Below are 20,137 nucleotides of genomic sequence, written 5' to 3'. Positions count from 1 at the left end.
CTCTCTTGACTTGGAAAGTTATCTTTTGAATTAACAAACATCATACGTGTGACTCATGACAATTCAAGCAGGATCATAAAAATGATTTGTCTCTCTCCCTTGACGACCATACAAAGTCTTTTCTGAAATAAGGTCCCAACAAAATCAGAAAGTATAGAGATTACAATGACAAACTATCTGATAAAGGTAGATTATTAACTATATGTAAAACATGTGAATCCAAGAAAAACACTACACTACACTACTGTTTTGCTACTTACTGAAGGCGAATGGTGACAGAAGTTTACGAGCACTGAAAGGCAGCATTTACAATTCTCACAGGACCGTATGAACTCACGTTTTAGAATCTCGCGATGTTTTGTGGGCTTTAGCCGACCCGCTAGTAGTGCTGTTGCCCCGCCAGTCAGTGAACAAGCAGAGAGCAGACATGCTGGACTGCCACAGCACGTAGGATCCTGCCCGGGTTTCTCCTGACTTCATGGAAGCGCACTGAGTTATGACGGGGAGCATGTTTAAAACCGAACCTGGCTTTTGGTAACTGAGTCGCAGAAATCACAGCATCAGAATATCGGTGGAATAGAAACAGTTGAGGCAGCCCGGTGTGACAGTCTGACAGCGTGTGGGAATGGCAGCTCCCCGGCCGATAAAAGGCATCCTAAAGAACAAGAACAGCGGGACAAACGTCAAATCTCTGCCCGATGACGTACAGGCAGAGATCCCCGAACAAGCCCCTGGACTCTCGGAGGATGACCAACAGTAAGTTTTCCGTTACATTAACTGTCGTGAGGGTGGTAGCCGGGTAATGTTAGCTAGCTAAACACTTGTTAGCCTCTCTAACCATACTCCCGGTTACTCCCCTGTCAGGCTAACTGTCACGAAAAAGTCACCTCCTTGGCTGTCAGGACAAGTCTCTATGACAACTCTCTGTTTCTGTCTCGGGACTATCAGACTGTCTCTCCTCACCGATAACATCTTGATGTTATGTGTAAGCAGAGGCTAACGTTTACACCTAAGAGCCGCTTGTCAGGTTAGCTTGTTCGCTAGCCAATAATGTCAGCGTCACGACAGGTAGTGTGGTTGTAACGGTTGTTAACGATGTTCACATTGTTAGTTTTGAACACTGACCCACAAAAAATATTACCACCGATCTACTTAAGTCATTTTAATGATAATTTAAAAAAATCCTTGAAAACAATGACTGTAAAACAGTGGCAACCCGAAGTCAACTATGCCCATATTTGGACAAATTTACCCATATACACACAGAAGTCGCGCTATAATCCACTTATAGTACGTATTGTTTACACTATTGTCATAACCCTTAAATAACCTAAAGTCAGCTGCCTCTCTGTATGTCATCTAGGTTTTAAACAAGGGCACATTTTGAGCAGTTTCTTTGATAGTCAGCTTCCTGAACAAGCGATTATCGGTTAATCATTAACATCCACCACTCAATGAATTAGGCATATTGTGATATTTTAGTATTTCATTTGATTGTTTATTCTGTGCCAATCGGAATTTTCATTTTGTGAGTTTGTTAATAGTTTTGTTCCCCTCCCAAAAAATACGACACATTTAATTTGACTTTTATTGCGTATCCATGCACATGCATATATGGACTCATATCCCAATATCCTTTACTCATTTTGAGTAGTGTAAATCGTGCCAGTGGTAAAAAACTATTTTCTAATGGAAAGTGGAATTTTGAATTTCGTAGTGTCTTAACATGTTAGTTACACTTAAAGAAGTGAGCTTGCTGTAAATGACACAATCCAACACTGACTCAAAATATGCTTTATGCATACGAAAAAAGATAGATACTGCTGCTAGTATAAAGTGGTAATATGTAAAAGGTACATTGTCTGCTACATGTAACATTAGTAATCAAGATCTAGGTCATTTCCAAAGCACACATTTTGGTTTGGCACTGAGTGTATTGGTTAAACTTTAAATTAAAATTGTATGATATATGTTGCTCCTAAGTTTGGAGACTGAAATCAGTCTAAACCAGAGGGTGGACAGAGCAGGACTGGGTGTACCCCGAGTTGTATCTCTGGCAACAAACACCTGATATTACATCTGACACTGACAGTTGTGTAACAGACCCACTCTGGGTCAAAAGCGACAGATCTGTGTTGAACAACACTATTCTGGTCTGATAATCTTACACCCACCTCTGCTCAGGCTGCGGTTGAATAATCAACATTATCATTATAACTGCTGTCGAGCCCCTTGTTTCCTGTCCCATCTGATGTACCCTTTAGTCCAGGCACCTATTAGATGTATTGTCAGAGGGCATCTCATATTGCGCTGCATGACTTCCACCCTGATGTTGGCTAGGATGATCTTTTGGCTCTTTCATACACTCTCTTTAGAGGACACCCGACTAAAATATCAAGCGTGTTGGATGTCAATGAGGACACCTCAGATGAGGCCAAGAACATTGTAGGGCAAATCTAAAAGTTTAGGGTCATGCTCTAGGTGAAAACTAGATGCATGACCTTTCTCAACTCTCTCATCTCTCTCACCTCTCATCATTATCTTGATGCATCTCAGTGTATGGCATCCTGAATGATCTATATAACTGCACATGGCTACTTTTTCATTATTTAAATTTCCCTTTTATTCAGAAAGTCCTTCCAATAATCATACCACAGCAGTCTGCAAAATAAAAGCTGCATCTTTTCAATACATAAACATGACAAAAACAAAACATATATCCATTTGCAGTGCCTTACACATTTGTTCTAATCTATAATAATATTGTTTTCCCATGGCAGCTTTAATATAAGGCTTTTATTTACTCTGCTGCACACAGCTGGATGGCAAAGTTGACAGCGCCTCCTCAGATCTTGGCTGATTAGCTGGGCTTGCTGTAACAGTTATTATTTATGGTTGCAGATGCTAGCTTCAGGTGAAAATGGCTAGCAGGATTTGTCATTGTTGCGAAGCAGAAGTCACGCTCGGCGTGGGTGTCGTCCAGTTTGTGCGTCCCAGCCCGTTCGTAATCACATAGTTCATCTTTTTATCACTCGCTGCTGATCTCTGCCTCCCTCAGACATACTTCCTACATATGTAATGTTAGCCCAACAATTCAAAGCGTTGGAGCAACGTTGCAATGTAACGTAATTGTCCCGCTGAGGCCGGCCAATCAACAATCAACATAAGCTGCAGACTCTCGATTATGCTCCTTCTCTGCATTGATGCAGAATCTTCCATGTCTGCCTTGTGAATCGTCTTATAATCAAGACATTTCTACAGCTCTAGTTATTGATATAGTTAAGATTTGATTTTCCCACTTTCTGTATGTGTTCCAAGCATAAACACACATTTGCAGCTCATTTAGATCAATTAAAAGATGCTTTGTTGCTGTACTTGAATATGACAACCTTTTGTTGCTCCAAATCTCTCTTTCATCGCTTTTAATTATTAGTATAGCTGATCTCACAGCACAAAGTGGCTTACTGATGAGATAGAATTTCCTACTTGTTCAGTTGTGTGACAACAGAAAACAGATGTTTTTAAAAGAAACACAACTCCAAATTACCGACATGCCAATTTTGCATGGGACTAATTATCACATGACCTCATTATTTGGCGAAATATGGCAGATATGCAGTGGAATTTTACTTAACAAATTATGGAAATGGCAGATTCGCTCAGGATTAAGATCACAGCTGTCCTCCACAGTTACAAATTACTACAAGTCCCTAGGTAATGCTAGTCCCGTGCAAATAGGTCTCAGGACTGCTAAATCAGATGTTGTCTACTAGGTGCTTGGCCTCAGGGTCAGGTTGGCAAGAGTTGTTTTTTCTCTCTGGAGACTTGGCTTCTTCTATGCATTGATATCATTGACACTGACATTTTCACTGTGGCAGCGAGACATAACGCCCCAGATCACCAGTCCCTGTTAAGTCACTTCACTGCTCTGCTTTTCTACTGCCACCCCTCAGTCTTTTCTCAGCCTGCAGGAAACTGTGGGCATGCAGAGTTCCCTGAGTGATGCTCTTAAATTGGGCTGTATTATATCCAGTGAAGGTGGCATTATGATTGAAATAATTTAATTTCAAAGCAGCCACTGCCACGTCAGGGTACGAACATTTTCGAAAGTGCCCTTGAGCAAGACTTAGTGTACCTGACTGCAGACTCCAGAGCACATCTGCTTCAAAACACAACCTGAAAAAGAAAGCATCATTGTAAATGGGTTGCCAGCAAACTAGGCTTAAAATATGTTCATGCGATTAAGTGTAGAAAATAATTGCACAAACATATGAGGTCTTTTAAGCCTTTGCATTACTTGAATTCTGTGTGATTTACTGTCAGTGCGATGAAATAACACCACCCACCTTCCAAATGCTGCTAAATGTTCGGTGTCTGCCCACTGTCACAGTAGGGTTTGACGGTGTCATCAGTTGAGTCATTCATTAGAGTCATAATGAGATTTTGATCCCTTTAAAATGTAATCTAATACAAATTAGGAGTCATTAGAAAAAATAAATGGGTGTGATGCTACTGATCATTTAGATCGACTTGCGTGATAGCAAATATCAAAATGTATCAGCTTCATGCTTATATTCTCTATATGTCCTATCAGGTACTGTTGTAACCAGTCAGTCCCATTCCTCCTGCTTCTTCCATGCAGGCGGCAGGTCTAGACACCAGTACCAGTCCTTTCTGAGCTGCAGCGTGAGAAATTAGGCCATCGAAGGATGGCAGATATTAGTGAATTCCATTCCCAGCTGTGAACCAAGCCTTTTCTGTGTTGATACAAAAATAGTCTGTCTTTGACTGGTGAGGAAGTAGAGGAAAAATACTTTTTCTGGAAGGATCCTGTGTGCAGCCAAGCACCAAATCCACAGAGAAGAACAAGAGCTGACCGAGCTGTACCATGCTGCCAGTGTCAGTGTTAAAGCAAATACGGACTCGCATCAGTCTGTATGCTCACAGTGCACAGTCTTTTATATTTGCATAAACACCTAAACTGATTTTTATTTGATCAGATGATTTAATAATGTCTTGCTTTAATGTTTTATTTACTTCTTTTTTTTTGCTCCTTGCATACTTTTGCGCTTTTGTCAGGGTTAGTTGGCATTTTCCTGACTACTCGGGCTCTGTGCATACTAATGATCTGTTTTGAAGTGGTCTTTTTGACAGGAAACTAAAGATTGGCAAGCTTTATATATCTGCCATTATTCAGGACAGCAGTGCTAAGCTTGAGCTTGAGCTGACAACAGCCCAAACATGTTTTCCTTCGTATCTCCTTCAATTGTGTGGAAAATATCGCATTGCCTTCCTCGTTCATTCTACAGTACCCACAGAGGATATCCTCAACTAGCTCTACAAATACCTACCACCCAGCATTGATTTGTTCGACCACATGTCCATGTTTAAACAATTCAGCTTCCCTCCATAGATTTGTAGAAAGAACGAGGACTCAAATGAGGTAACAATCAGTGGTTGCTGTTTGTAACTATCACTAGCTGGTTGACCCAACCACAGTCTGCAGAAGTCAACTTAACTACAGACTTTGAAAGTGTGTATTATATAGGAACCAACTTGTTCCATTTCCTTTGTAGCTCCAGTTAATTTCCTTCAGCGCTGTATGGCAACATAAGGACGTAGCCACTTTTTAGAGTCACTTTTGTCATCCCTTCAATCACCCACTATTATTTAGTTAACAGTGATGTATGTGCCTCACACGCAGTCATATATAATTCATCGATGCTTCCATGAAACTTTATCTCTCCTTCACTGTCTTGTGAGCCTCATCCTGACAGTGTGAAGGACAGTTTGACTGGCAGGCATGTGAATAACTGACTTTGCATAAAATACCTCTTGGACCACTGAGACATTTTACCCTCCTGTGTACAGGTCAGTGGAGGTCAACTAGGCACAGAAAATTAATACAGTTTCTGTGTTGATATGAAATGTCTGGTGCTGATAAAGTCTGAATCGACAGGTGCCTGAACATCTCTGGTCTACAGTGATAAAGAGCAATAACGGCTTTGGGACGAGGATATGATACTGAGGAAAAATATCTTGTTATCTCTCTTTATTATATCCTGTATTCTTGGTACGGAGTGGGTGATATATTTAGTGTAACAGCACCTAAAGGTGTATATTTGTTAAAAGGAAACCAAGAAGTTTTGTGGCTGCACATATTGTGGCCTTTTTGCTCAGTTTAGATTTAGTTTTTAATCCACCAAACACTCAGTTTACTTTCTCGTCACTATAACAATGAAAATCCTGTTGCGTATTTTGTAGAGAACATGGCCTGTCTCCACACCACGACCTTAATGTGACCACCCACTGATGTGGCAAGTGAATTCATTACTCTGCTTCTCCCCTGAGGCACTTTTTCCTCTCGTCTGGATGGATGCTGGGGGCTTAAGAGACTGTTTTAGTCCTAAATCTAGTTGGCTATCCATCAAACTTTCTGTAATCTTTAATTGTGCTTACTGCTGCCGGAGGAAGGAGCCAAAGGAGCAATGTTTTGCACTAGTGTTGAGTGTACACAAGAAACAACTGTAGAGAAGGGCAGAAACACACGTCCCATTTTCCAAAATAATCAAACTGTTATACCAAGATATAGGTTATTTTTTTTATATCTGGCCAAGCAGGTCATCAAAATTAAGTAACTCTTAGAGCTTTGAAAAAGATTGTTTGTCAGATTATTGGGCAGTGAAGATGTCACTTTTGATGTCTGTTAAAGCAAAGGTGGGCTATAATATTCTAAAAGAGACTTGTAAAAGCACATAGAGTTGTTCAAGAAAGAAATCATTTAGATTTGGTAAAAATCCATGTCATTCAACCGAAGTTAAATATTCAGTGTGTAGGATTTATTTATTAGGATCTAATGGTAGAAATGGAATCTAATATTTCTGATTATGTTTTTATTAGTGTATAATCACCTGATTTGGTCGAACATGCAACAAAACCAAAATCTGAAACATATATTTTCAACTTTTGCCTGATTACAGTCTTTGACATAATGTGTTAAGAAAGTTGTTATGTATTATTATATGCACCAGTTTATAATTCAGGTGCACCTAAATGGAAAAATTAGGCACACAAGTTCAACCAGTATGAAAAATAAGTCCCGAGCCATGGAGTGTTATCTTTTCTATTGTTTCTACAGTAGCCCAGCATGGACAAATCAAACATTGATTCTAGAGAGAGCTTTTTATATGAAACCACGCTGCTAGAGGCCACTAAATCCTACACACTGGACCTATTATTTAATAATGTCAATAATCAGATGAAGTTTGTTTGTTGGCTGGGAAATGGAACAGATAACATTGATGAGCTTTTCCCCCATTACCGCTTCTCTTGGCATGAAACAGTATGTGGAAGCGTCACATTCTGTGCACGTCGACCAGCTACTTGTCCCCACTGTGAAACAAAGGACTGCTATTGTTACTGTTGGTGGGTTCAGTCAGTAGTAAAGGGCACAGGGCTGGACCTTTCCTCACTACCCTCTGCTACCTGATAGCACAGCTCAGCTCTCCATGATGACTCACTCTATTTAATGAGTTTTCCTGAAGCATTATGTCGCCAGCTGTTGGCCACCCTCGAGAGATAGTCATCATCACATAAGAGATACAGCTCTATATTTAGTGTGCGCTAGTAGTCGGTGCTGTCTGTCTGTTTTTTTTTTCCCTCTTGCAGAAGCAGGTGCATCATCGTTGTATTACAGTTGTTTTGATGAATGAGTGAGTAGACTGGAGTGGATTTAAGAGCTACAGTGGTTTGATGGGAATAGATCTTGGTTGGCTGCTTCTGGGATGTGTTGCGTAACTCCACACACTCTCTCCCCAGATTGTAACTCACTTCTCAGATCTGAGCTTGCTTTAGAAATGTTGATGGAGCTCTCCTCCTGTCATGAGGCAATGTTGATGTTACCTCTACCAAAAGATTTGTCCTGTCTTGTTAAGTAACATAATGTGAAAACTGCCATAATTTTAATGATATTATGATCCTTAGGATTCAGATGTTTTCTCAAAAAATCTGATTGATTATCCATAACTTTGTTTTATATAGATGCAGTTCTGGACACAGATGCAAATAAAAAAAAAACTGTGTAGGATATATGTATGTAGAGATTGTTGAGGTCTTCAGGCTTCCTACCTTTGCATGCTTTACAGGAACAAAAACCCATCCAACAAAGTAGCTACAGGGTAGGTACAGAGTGGTTTCTCAAACCCCTAGGCCCCTTGGGTGCCACTTAGTGTCAACTGATGTGCATGAGTCTTGCTGGTCTTCATTTGGTGCCCAAACCAATTCCTCATTTCTAGATGTGATAAAGTACCTTTCATGATTAGGAAATCGGCCATCTCTCTTTCCAAGTATAGACATTTCTCATTCAGTACATAAGCCCCCTTTTTTCAGTCTATTATGCAGAGAGGCGTTTCTGTTATTTAGCCCCTAGTCATTCATATAAATTGGGTGGACAAAGTAGAAAGAAACAGTTGTCAGTGCAGTGCGATACATTTCAACAGCGCCACAAACTGCAGCCTCCAAAATGATCATAGAGTTGAAACAGGTTTAAAACAGGACAGTTAAGCTGCATTAGTTTAAGCTAGGTGTACCTAATGAAGGCAGCTTATGGTACGTCTGCATTTTCATCCACTCGTTTAGATCTTAAGGCACAGGAAGGCTTGTTAAGTAAAGCTGAATAACAAAGCGATGAGAACTGAGAATTAGAGTTGGTGCAGCATCCAGGGAAATTGACTCGGCTCAGTGTCCACAAACAAATTGATTGCCTTTTTGACAAACCGCTGTGTGTCATTTCAGGCCACAACACCTATACACCAATATTTTACTCAATTGGTTTATTTCTGTGGATTAAACTCTGTGATGTGCCAGAGAAGCTGGGTTTGCCACATATATATTAACAGGAAAGAATATGAAAATTGATTTCTTATACCTCCTCTGATTTGCAGCTGATCTTAGTCTCAGTCTGCATGGCTCAGGTCTGTTTTGAGTGAAAGTCGTAGGGGAGCTGTGCAGCAGCAGGAAGCGGATTTAGCATCTCTCTGCCGTGCCTGTCTCCCATGATAGCTGACCTTTTGTTCCATGAACAAGGTCAGGACTGATGTACAGTACCTTGGCAGGAGAGGTGAGGGAGAGCAGAGGTGGTTTAACCCGAGCTGGATAGTTCCCAGCAGCACCTGGATTTATAGCTGTAGTTTGCAGCTTAGTTTGTTTGGAAATTAAAGGGATTAAAAATAAATGTGAAGAAGTAAACATTGTGCTAATGAGACAATAAAAACTGCACAGGCATTACTGGAAACCAATGACATCAAAGACTGAAACGATGTGAAATGCTGTATAACAAAGTACGTACCAATCCATTAATTGGCAGTACAATAATCCATTTTTATCTAAACTAAACACATTTTTTTACTTTCTCTCTCCTTGACTACAATGACAGGTGTTCTCTCTTTATCCTCTTGAGCAAAATTTCTCATTTTGGGCAGATTTGGTCTTTGTTTCTGTTCATTTCCCCTAAGGATTTGAAAGGGAATCAAGGATTAAAGTAATTTTGAACAGAAAGCTCTGGTGGAGCATGCAGAGGTGACATCCTTTACTCCCCAGATGAGAATGGAACCATTTGGGGGATTAGGAACAGGTGGGTTTCAGGGAGGTGGAACAGAAATCAACTCCAGAAAAAACAATTGTATCAAATGAGACTGTTGTGTCACTTTTGACCCTATTGACTCACAGCTTATATCAGCCGTAGTGCTCGCTCAGACCTGGATTACCTTGACACAAAAGCAAAACATACTATGTCACTTCCTGACAGTCATCAGCCACAAATTGGGGCTGATGACATTCAGGGGCCTTTTTGTCTGTGCGGTCCCAAAATATGCAGTCTGAGAGAAAACTGGGGCACATTCAGTCCTAGATTAAATCTGGTCACTCTTCTCCCAGGAGGAGTCTGTGTGCTGCGATGGTGGGTGAGTTGATGGTGCGTGTCCGTCATTTTCTTCTCACTGTTGTTTTTTTTTTTCTTTTAACCTTTTACAGGAAGAAATCCCAGAAATGGGATGAGATGAACATCCTGGCCACGTACCATCCGGCTGACAAAGACTATGGCCTGATGAAGATAGACGAACCCAGCACACCTTACAACAGGTCAGAGGCTCCTGAAAAACTTTCCCAATGTCTGTTTCTACCAATAACACTGTTAATATTTGATTTGGTTGATTTTTGAAAGTACTTTAAATGCTTTTAGAAATGCATACCAGTGTAGAGCTCTAACCAGGGCAAGTGGAGAGAGTTGATTTGGTATGTGTGTTGGTGTTACAGGGATGTCTCAGCAGGTTTGTAATCCAGTACGTCAGAGTGCTGCAGGGAAGGTCACCCTTGTCACAGACCTTTCCTCTTTCTCTCCTCATGGTCTTTCTGTGCTCCTCTTCCTCCACCCTTTATCCCCTCTGTCAGCTCGTCTCTGTGGCGTCTGCCTCTCTTTGTGTCTGCACATCCTCGTCCTCCCTCCCTCCCTCGCCTCATTTTCAGCTTATCTTTACTCAGTTAATATTCCCTCTTTCAGGATGGTGGGGGACGACGAAGACGAGGGGGCGCTGAGTGACTCGGACGGCCACAGCGGACTCGCAGCCGATGACCTGGCATCGAAGTAAGAATTGCATGTGAACAGAGGCGAGTGCAAACCAAGTGCAGAGTGGGAGAAAGCAGGCGGTGAAAGGAGGGATGATGAGGCTGGCGGCTGTAACAGCTCCACTACCTTTGATTTACTGTATATTTGTTTGCTCTCAGATAAGCCACACCTAAAAGCACTCACCAGTGTCCTTGTCCGCCCACTAGAATGAAGAACTAACTGATAAGAGTGTATTCACTGTACAGCCTCTGACGTCTTTAAGACACTCAGTGACCACTTTACTGCAGCATTACACACACAAACATTAAAAGACTGCAGTGCCAAAGAAGTTACAATTCTATTGTTGTGGAAACATTTTCCTTCCCTGAAAACGTGAATGCTAGCATCCAGTCGTAACCTTCCAGTTAGTGGTGGTGTAATAGAGCAGCTGCTCAGGTGCAGCCTCCAGGACAGAGTTGTACAGGCAGAAAGTCGTGCCATGTAAACACATACAGCATGCAGACACATCAGGCTGTACACTCACTCCCAGACTGCACTGCTGCCTTTGACAGCGCTTCAGGCTGGGTTTACTAAATGCACCTTGACAAACTTCTTCCTTTTTTCCACTAAAGGAGAGCAGAGCTGTGAGAATGATGGTAAAGGTCAGTGTACCCCAGACTAAGTCCTCAGACTGCTCACTGAGCAGACAGCAGTATGTTTCACTGCAGGTCTGTTCAGTGGCTTGACATACACAAAAGAAGAAGAAGTAAACATAAACTTATGTTGCAAATCTTCTATCTTTTGACAACATATGTCATCTGGAACTAGGGTTAGAGTCAGAGTGTCTGGACACAATATGATTGTTCTAGTTTGTTCTAATTATACTTTCAAGAAGTTTTAATACAGAAATAATCTGAATGTGTTAACACACCTGTAAAAGCACATCTATAGGATATGTTTTGCTTAATACACACAAACATTAGAACAAATCATAAACCAAACAGAAATGATCCAACCCCATGTTACTGTGTGGAGGTTAGCAGTGCACTGTGTGTTGGTTTAACATCAAACAACAGAGTTTCTTTGTTTTCATAGAACTGCTTCCTAAATTTTTATTCTCAAGCTGCTCATCAATGAACAATGGGTTTATGGGTGTTTCCCATTAGCCTTGAAGATGACGGGATAAAATAGTTATACAATGTAAGGAATACCTCTAAATCACACCAGTTGTTAGCTCTACAGGCATGCTGCTCAACAGCCTCCAGAAAATATTAGTCAGTTTTTTGCGATACAGTTATTACGGTCTTGTAGTGAAACAATGCCAAGTCCTAGAAAAAATGCCAGCATTACAAAAATATCATTTTTATCAAACAGCAATTTTAGTCTGTATGTGAGGCTGCATAGTTATCTTTACCAAGTGACAATCCATCAATAACCATAAGATTTTGGTGTTAATGCCTCAGACTTGGAGGGCAAAAGCCACTTTCTAATGCTGCAAATATTTTAGTCTATAAAATGTCGAAAAATTGTGAAGAAAGCTCATTATAAATTCCCAGAGTCTGAAGTGACGTCTTCTTCTGGTCAATCAACAGTCTAAAACCCAAAGACTTTTCATTCACGCTCAGAAATGACAAATAATTAACAAATCAACAAATCCTTAGCTGGAAAGAGCAAATGTACCCAAAATCATGTCTTTATAACCCCCAAAAAACTCAATGTATGTATTGTTTGTTTGTACTGTATGTACTACTATATGTATTAAAATTGAATTCTGGACTAAAACTTGAGCAATCTCATCAAAAAAAGTTTTTCTTGGAGGATCTCCTAGATGAGCAGAAGCAAACGGAGAGCATAAGGGCGATAAATAATGTCTTCTTGTTCCAGGTGGGGGGCAACTTGACCCTAAAAAAAAAAGTCTTCCTGTGCTAAGAAGTGTATATCTGCCACTCAGAGCTTCTTCTCCTGGATGAAAATGGGAGCTTGAGAAGCGTATGCCCTGTGGGCCATCGCACTTACATAAGTGCATTGATGCAGGGACGGGATGAGCTAGTTTGAGCGTGTGCCACAGAGAGGATAGTGATTAGCTGCAGGCTTGCAAGTCAATTAGCTGCCTTTGTTTACTTCCACACAAGAGTGCCTTCCATTGTTTTACGCTAAACCCTCCAGATAGTACAGCAGCTGCTCTTTTCCTCTGTCCTCTCGTTGTTTCATCTCTCCAACATCCACTCTCCATCTCGTCTCTCATCCATCACGTATCCAACTAGGCTTTTCTTAAATGACAACCCTCATCTTCACAATTCACTCCACCACCTACACCTTCTCTCTTCCTTCCCGTCTCCGTCTTTATCTCCCACTCGCTTTGGAGATCTACTGCCATTGTTGATGCATTTTGTAAACTGTAGGGACATTGACTGTCTTCTTTCTGGCTTATTCGGGTCAGTTTGTTTGAGAACAGTAGTACAGTAAATGGTTAGCTTCCCCGGGGCAGTAGCCCCGATTCACCACCATCCGTTGAGCCGTGAACCATTATTCATTTTGTCCTCTGCGTTAAAGCTCTTTGCGAGTGTGAGAGACGAGGATAGTAACTCTTGTTATTTCTGTCTCATGCTCGAGTACTCAAACACGCTCACATCTCTTCACTCACTTCACTGTGCCTACTCTCTCCTCCCCCTCGCCTAGCATCTCTCCATCTCGGTTCATCCCATGTCTCTCCATAGAAAGCCTCTTCAGAAGTTTTTTAATCTATCCACAATGACTTTAGTGTGAGGGATTGATGGTTCGCTCTTTTTTTTCTATTTCACATGGTCAAAACACAACAGAGAAAAGGCAATATGGGAATGAAAACACTCTAATTGAATTTTCTTTGTATCTATTTTTCAAGGCTGGTGGCAGCAGAAGGCACAGAGCCTCGCTTCATGAAGGAGGAAGAAGAAGAAGAAGAGGAAGAGAGCAGTGAGGAGGAGGAAGAGGAGCTCAGTCCTGAAGAACAAGGTAAACATGGTCATTCTTTACCTTTTGTTATTTGGTCCCATTCACAACTTCATTTATCAAGTTTCAGTGGAACATATGATGATAAAATGATCATGTTGTGTTGCGCGTTGTGTGCAGCCCAGTCTTGACTTGATAGCTGAATGACAGAGCAGTTTATCAGTATCCATGGTAACGGTTGTTTGTTGCTGATGGTGGTGAGGGCATCCCACAGTTCACCTGTTTGTTTATACCCCCCACCTTAATACAAAGTGTCCTCTGCAGCTGAGCGGGAGACTAAATGCAGAGTGACAGCGGAGAGGGATCAGTTTGGGAAAAGGCTCGAGTGTTCTGTGTTACTGACCTTTAGCTGACTTCCCTCAAGACACACACACACACAGGCACAAACTATGTATCCGTGCTTTTTTGACCGTTGCCTGTCCTTGGCCTTCTACTTGCATTTCAGATACAGAGATGTCAGTCGAGCTGCACACACTCACACATACACAGTAGAACAACAACAGGGTAGATTCTGGAAACTCTCCATTCTCGACTGTCTTTCTATATTTATGTCAGAGGTTTGCAGGTAAAAGCGAGAGAAGAGTCTGGAAACTGCAAACCCGATCGATTTCAATACGACCGCAGAGCTGTGGACTCAGCAGTTTTTGACACACAGTTGTAGACGAGCCAACTTGTGCCACCTAGAGGAAAGGTGGCACAAACATCAGTGTTAGAGCTGCAGATGAAAACATGCTGATTCAGGTTGAAGAAAATGCAGGGATCAGAGTTATTATAGTTTTGTGTTCATCATTGGCTTTTATTTATATTTGTTTTTTTCATTTTTATTTTAGTTAAATTCAGTTTCAGTTAGTTTCCAGAGAGGGTTTGTTTGTTTCAGTTTTGTTTTTTATAGTGTACATTTTTTTTATTTTATTTTAGTCTTCAGTATTGTTTTGTGAGTAGGCTTGTGAAAACCATTTAGTTATTACTGTATGTTTCTAAGTCAGATTTTTATTTTTATTTCAGCTAAAATGTTTTTTTTTTACACACTTATTTTAGTCTTTATTTCTAGTCAAATAATATAACCTTGGGAGGGATGTTTTATATGAAATATTTTTTATATTCAGTTCTGTGAGCAGATACATGCTAGTACAACCATTTCCAGATAAACACTGACAAAATCACACATGTTTCTTGACTGAGGTCTGTTTACGTGTTAAACTTCCATCCAAAGAGCTGCACTGCAGCACTGGGATAAAATGACCTCCACTCCAACCTTCGCAGTTTGCTTCACATCTCCACCTGTCACGGGTGTGTGCACATTTAAATGCTAATTGCCTAATTTGTCCGTTGCACATCACTTTCACTTACACACAGAGAGCCGAGCATGGTATAAAGTCTGTGTTACACCCTCCTTTTTACCTTATTTCAGTGCAGTCACCATCTGCCTCAAGGTTGCAGTGAACACTTGAACGTTTACTAAAATAAGTTGCTTCACTGTGTCCTATATGGAATTTGACCTCTTTTAAAGTAAGTTTATCATAGAAACAATAGAGACACATCAAGATTTTCACTGAGCAACCATGCGTGAAAGCTCACAAATATTTCTGTGGATAATGTTTGTACTGTGGTTAATGCGCGGTGCCAGCAGTCTAATTAACTACCCTAAATTCTGCATGCCTCTGTTGCTTTTGGTCTCTGCAGCCAAAAAGAAGCATTTTCAGATGATGAGGAAGATGCACTACAACGAGGGCCTGAACATCAAACTGGCTCGCCAGCTCATCGCCAGCGAGCTAGAAGATGATGACGAAGACGCCGACGAAGAGATGAGGGACGACACAGAAGAGGCGAGGGAGGACGCGGAGGAGATCAATGTTGATCCGCCACAGGAAGGTAAGGAGACAGACTGTTATTGTTCCTGAGCATGTTGGGGTGAATAATTTGAACACATATTTCAGTTCAACGAAGCACACTGTCAATGTGAATGTGGTTAGATCAAACTGCTGGCTGCTGTTTGTTTGTGCCACCCTCTGGTTCATTTACCCTCAAAGCTGTGCATCAGGGTTGAAACTTACAAAAAAACAGACCTCCCACATGCAGCCCCTACGTGGCTGCAGGAGATCGTTTTTTATTAGTTTTTACTATATTATCCTTTTTCAATCAATCAAAAACATTAAAACCATAAAAAGTTCAAGCAGTCACTCTCTATGCTGGAAAACACTAAGGGCTTCTGTCTTTCATGTCATCATGTTGTACTAGTACTAGTGTTGGCACAGTACTGGAATTTCTAACTTTGATACAATACCTTAAAAATTATCTGTTCTTGATACCACAGGGAAAAAATGACACAACAGTGGCAATATAACATTTTGGATTTTTTATAACCTTTCTTTTATGACAAAAAATATGTCAGATTTATTCATTGACAAAACGTTATACTTTAATCAGTTATTATGGTTTATAGACTTAAAATAACTTTTTAGCTTGGGTCGTACAGATTTGGAACATTTGAGGATAATCTGGGAAATGACATCCTAATGAGAAAACAATACCAATATAGGCACTGGTGGACCATTTCTGAGGTTTACATGAAATGCTATTTCAACCCACTGTGTATACGAGCACAATGGGTTATAAAGGATTGGGCTTTATTTACCACATACTGATCTGTTCTCAGACACAATGATATCTGATGCCAATCCAGCAAACCTGTTGAAGGCTTCCCAAAACTTCTATTTCATAGTAAAAAAAAATATTAAGACCAGTTTACTTGGTTCTTTTTAGGACTTCAAAAATGGAGAGATAGTTTTTACTTTGCAAAATTATGTAATTTTGAAATGAAAGATTCCAACATGAAACAGTGTGTGACCCCCAGAGGAAGTATCAAAAGCAAAAAGATGAAAATGACACACTGGAGTGTAAATCACTTGAGGGCAAAAACAAACTGCAGACTAATTAAACTGGAGGTATGAAACGTGATGTCGAGTTTTTTGTGGGAGAGATGTGACCCATTTTTAATCATGAATCAATTTCCACTGGCGGCTCTATTCCGAGGATCAAAGTACAAAGAGCAGGAAACAAAAAACTTCTAGGTCTGTCCGTCTATTTCTCTGTTCTCATGCCTGTCTGCCTGTTTGTCTCTCGTTCGTTCCCCAGCTGACTCTCTGGACTCCTAGACGAGGCCTCTCTCCCACCTTGTGTGTCGGCTGAAGATCCAGACAAACATTGCCACTGTGCTCTGTGTTTTAACGCTGGGCTGTACAGCAGACACCGCTTCACCACCCATATAACAACCGTTAACAGCCAATAACCTCCTGGTCACCTGTCTGTCTCTACTGTTCCTTAGAACTGTGCAATATAACCTTCAAACACACTGTTTTGAACTCCCAGTATCAGTACAACACACAAGAAGACTGTTCCTCCTCCTCCTCCTCCTTCCTCTCCTGTTGCCAAGAATTCCCCCCTCCCACCTCGTCTGGACTGACTGAAGAATATGTGATTCTGACCCTGAAAGGAGGATCAAGGCCTTTTTTTAAAAAAGAAAAAAAGAACAAAAATGCTGGATGGCCAGGACTCCCGCCTGGCTGCTCCTCAGTCCCCAGGCCACAGAGCCAGTACGTCAGCCCTGGAGGAAGCCAGGGGAAACCCCACGGCCTCAGTAAAGGCATATCTGAGACATGACGACGGCGCTTATACTGGGCGCACTTCAGACGGCTTTTATTTTTGTTTTGCTTTGTGACCCGACTCTCTGTTGCATTTTCTGTCCTCCTTCAGTACTTTTAGCGATGATGACCAGTTTGGTTGTTTTTGCTGGCTTACCTGGTGACTCAGGTAAGCTATACATATTTGCATAGGATTGATATGATAATTCAGAAGCTTTATATTAGTCTAATTGTACAAGACAACATCAGGACATCATCAAAAAAAATCATTATTAAAAAGAAATCCAAATTTGACATCATACTGTTAATCGACACGTGTATGCAAGTGAAACAACACAGATTGTAATTATTAAATTGGCACTTTGGACGTCTTATTTCATGTTTTCTCTTTACAAGCAAGGACACCACACAAAACCTCATTTCAAATTCTGGCAATTTTAAAAAACATGTATACCTCATGGAAACCTAACTGTGGGCCTTTTTTCCAAAATTGAATCCACTGATAAATTTGGCTACCGGTTGTCTATCAAGAGGCAGTAAAAACTCTGCATTTAAATTAATTTTCACTCCCTGCACATCATTTCATTTGTGGAGAAGATTAGAGAACAAGCCTGTGATCGCTTTTCAAAATTTTCAAATCGAGTCAGGCTTGTGGCCCCTGTGTTTGTAAGGTAATGAGATTGGCTCTTAAGACATTTTATCTCCAAGATAATAGAAGGGACAACATAGAAGTCCCACATCTGAGGTACAGCACGTGCTACTGATAAAGAGGAAAGTGTCCCGTCTTCAGGCTCTGATGTAGATCTGACAAAGAAGAAACCAACACTCACTGTGCTCTTGCTTTAACGACTTGTGTGTTAAACTTCTAATTGGATTAGAGCTTCACCAGACTGAATCTGAGGAAGTTACAACCTTCTAGTTTGTGTTTTTCTTCATCACGCTTTATTTAATGTTGTCTGATCTACTTAAGTGTCTTGTACGACGCAGCTTGGGAATGTCAAAGAAAGAGTTGATGCTACTGACTTAAGTTAAAGGAGATGTCGGCGGTGAAGTTGACCACTAAGGCTTATTAGAGGCGTTTGTTTGTAATGTTCTGGGTTTCTTTAAGCGAAGAAAGTCTTAAAAAAATGTTGGATAGCAGTTGGAAGTATTGAAGAAAAAAGTCGATGTAGACTGTCAGTTGCTGGGGGGCTATCCCCAGTGTACACCTACTGTGGGGGCTTTTCTCACCAGCATGAACCAGTTTCAATCTGGTTTGCGCACCTAATTTTGAGCTGTTCGGAGCATTTCGACCAAATTTCCTTTTTCCTTGACCTGAAGTTGAAGCACTGACCCAAGTCGACATGTGCATCGCCCTCTGTTGATTACTCATCCTTGATTACAATAGATCTGCTCAAAACTGGTGGAAACGAGAACAGCACCGAGGTTCCATGAATCTTGAACAGAACCGGTTCAAGAACCAGAGCTGATTTGGTGGAAAAGGGGCATGCATGTGTCGAACGGAGAAGTAAAAGTATGTAAGAACCCCAAGTATTTCATGTGTTGTGATCTCTTAATTTTCTTCGGACCCTTTAATTCCTCACTGTGATTGATAGTGTTGAGCTCTGTATTATGGAGACACAAAACATCAAAGACCAGCGGTGTGACTTCTGCAAACATTTTTGTTCTCGTAGTTTAGTATTTGGTGGTGTTTTCTCTCCACAACAGAGGTTAAAGCGACTCCCTTTCAACCACCAACCAACAAAAACTCTATACTGAGTAGAAACAGGAACATGTCTGTACATCCAGATTCCAATAAAGACAACTGCAGAGAAGCTGATATGATTTGTTTATTTTCTCACTTAAGACAGAAGGACAAGATCGTCCGAAACATGTCTGACATGATCACCTCCGTCGGTGGTTATTACCTGTCAAATGTGCCTCTTATGTATTTATGTACATGTGTGTAAAATGAACAGGCTATGCTCCATGTTACTGTTGTTTTGTGCCGGGTTTCTTTTGCCTCACTGTCTAGCTTTTTGTTTTTCGCGCCACTTCTGCCCTGATTGGTTTGTTTTCTAACGATGACAGACTGCTAAGCAGTCCCAGGACTCTGCGCTCTGTGTGTCTGTCTCAAAATGACTTGGATGTGGAATCCATGACTTTTTTGTATTTCTAGTTTGCATGTTCTTAAGCATCAGATTGTGTGTATTCTGTTTTGTTATTGTCTCCTACCATTAAACAAATGTTTAGGAACTACTGTCTGTTGTGGCTTATGTTTGATATGAAGATGAAGACACCTTAAAGCTGAATGATGCAGAAAATCAGGTCCAACTTTCACTCTGATTAAAGCCTCTAGTAGACATGAATTACACTGGTTTTGTTCTTGCAAAAATTGTAAACTTTTTGTCTTAATTCTGGCTTTGATGTTTTTTCTTCCCCTGTTTCTTGTCATTCATTGAAGAAAATGACAATCTACTGTAAGTGAACTTGACCTCCAGGTTGTGACCATCATGTGGCAAAAAGGACAAAACAAGTCCAGAGACTTGAATTATGCTGGGTAAGCTGCATGGTGCCATTTTACGTTTTCTCTCAGTTGTTTTTTTATGCTTTCAAACAAATCCCCATCTACCTCCTTTGACCCATATGGGACATAAACGCATTGTCATATTTACACTCTTTACAGTTATTTGCCTTGTGATAAGTAATAAAAAGGTTGCAGTTCTCCAGGAAAATAAATAACAAAACACACTGCAGTACATAAATGGGGAATTACATCACCGCTCTTAGCTCTTACTGGGATTTCACAGCCCGTTTTTTTTTGGGTGAACTTTTCCTTTAAAAACACACAATAAAACACAAAATACTGTAATGTGCCAATTTACCTAAAAATGATGAGTATTTCAATTATCGGCTGAAACACTTGCTG

The 20,137-nt window shown here is 40.7% G+C and overlaps 1 protein-coding gene across 1 annotated transcript; it reads left to right on the top strand.

Moving 5' to 3' along the window:
• Window positions 1–405: 405 nt before the first annotated feature.
• On the top strand, window positions 406–19,468 carry ppp1r2 (protein phosphatase 1, regulatory (inhibitor) subunit 2). The gene is made up of 6 exons (XM_084354804.1): window positions 406–756; window positions 10,030–10,137; window positions 10,556–10,639; window positions 13,482–13,591; window positions 15,272–15,460; window positions 16,724–19,468. Exons 1-6 carry the CDS (start codon window positions 626–628, stop codon window positions 16,741–16,743), a joined length of 642 nt encoding a protein of 213 aa, XP_084210930.1. The 5' UTR covers window positions 406–625; the 3' UTR covers window positions 16,744–19,468.
• The last annotated feature ends 669 nt before the right edge of the window (window positions 19,469–20,137 follow it).

This window comes from Pagrus pagrus (assembly GCF_965226575.1).
Source record: "Pagrus pagrus genome assembly, chromosome: 6".
Classification (NCBI taxonomy): domain Eukaryota; kingdom Metazoa; phylum Chordata; class Actinopteri; order Spariformes; family Sparidae; genus Pagrus; species Pagrus pagrus.
This window is presented reverse-complemented; position numbering and strand designations above follow the sequence as displayed.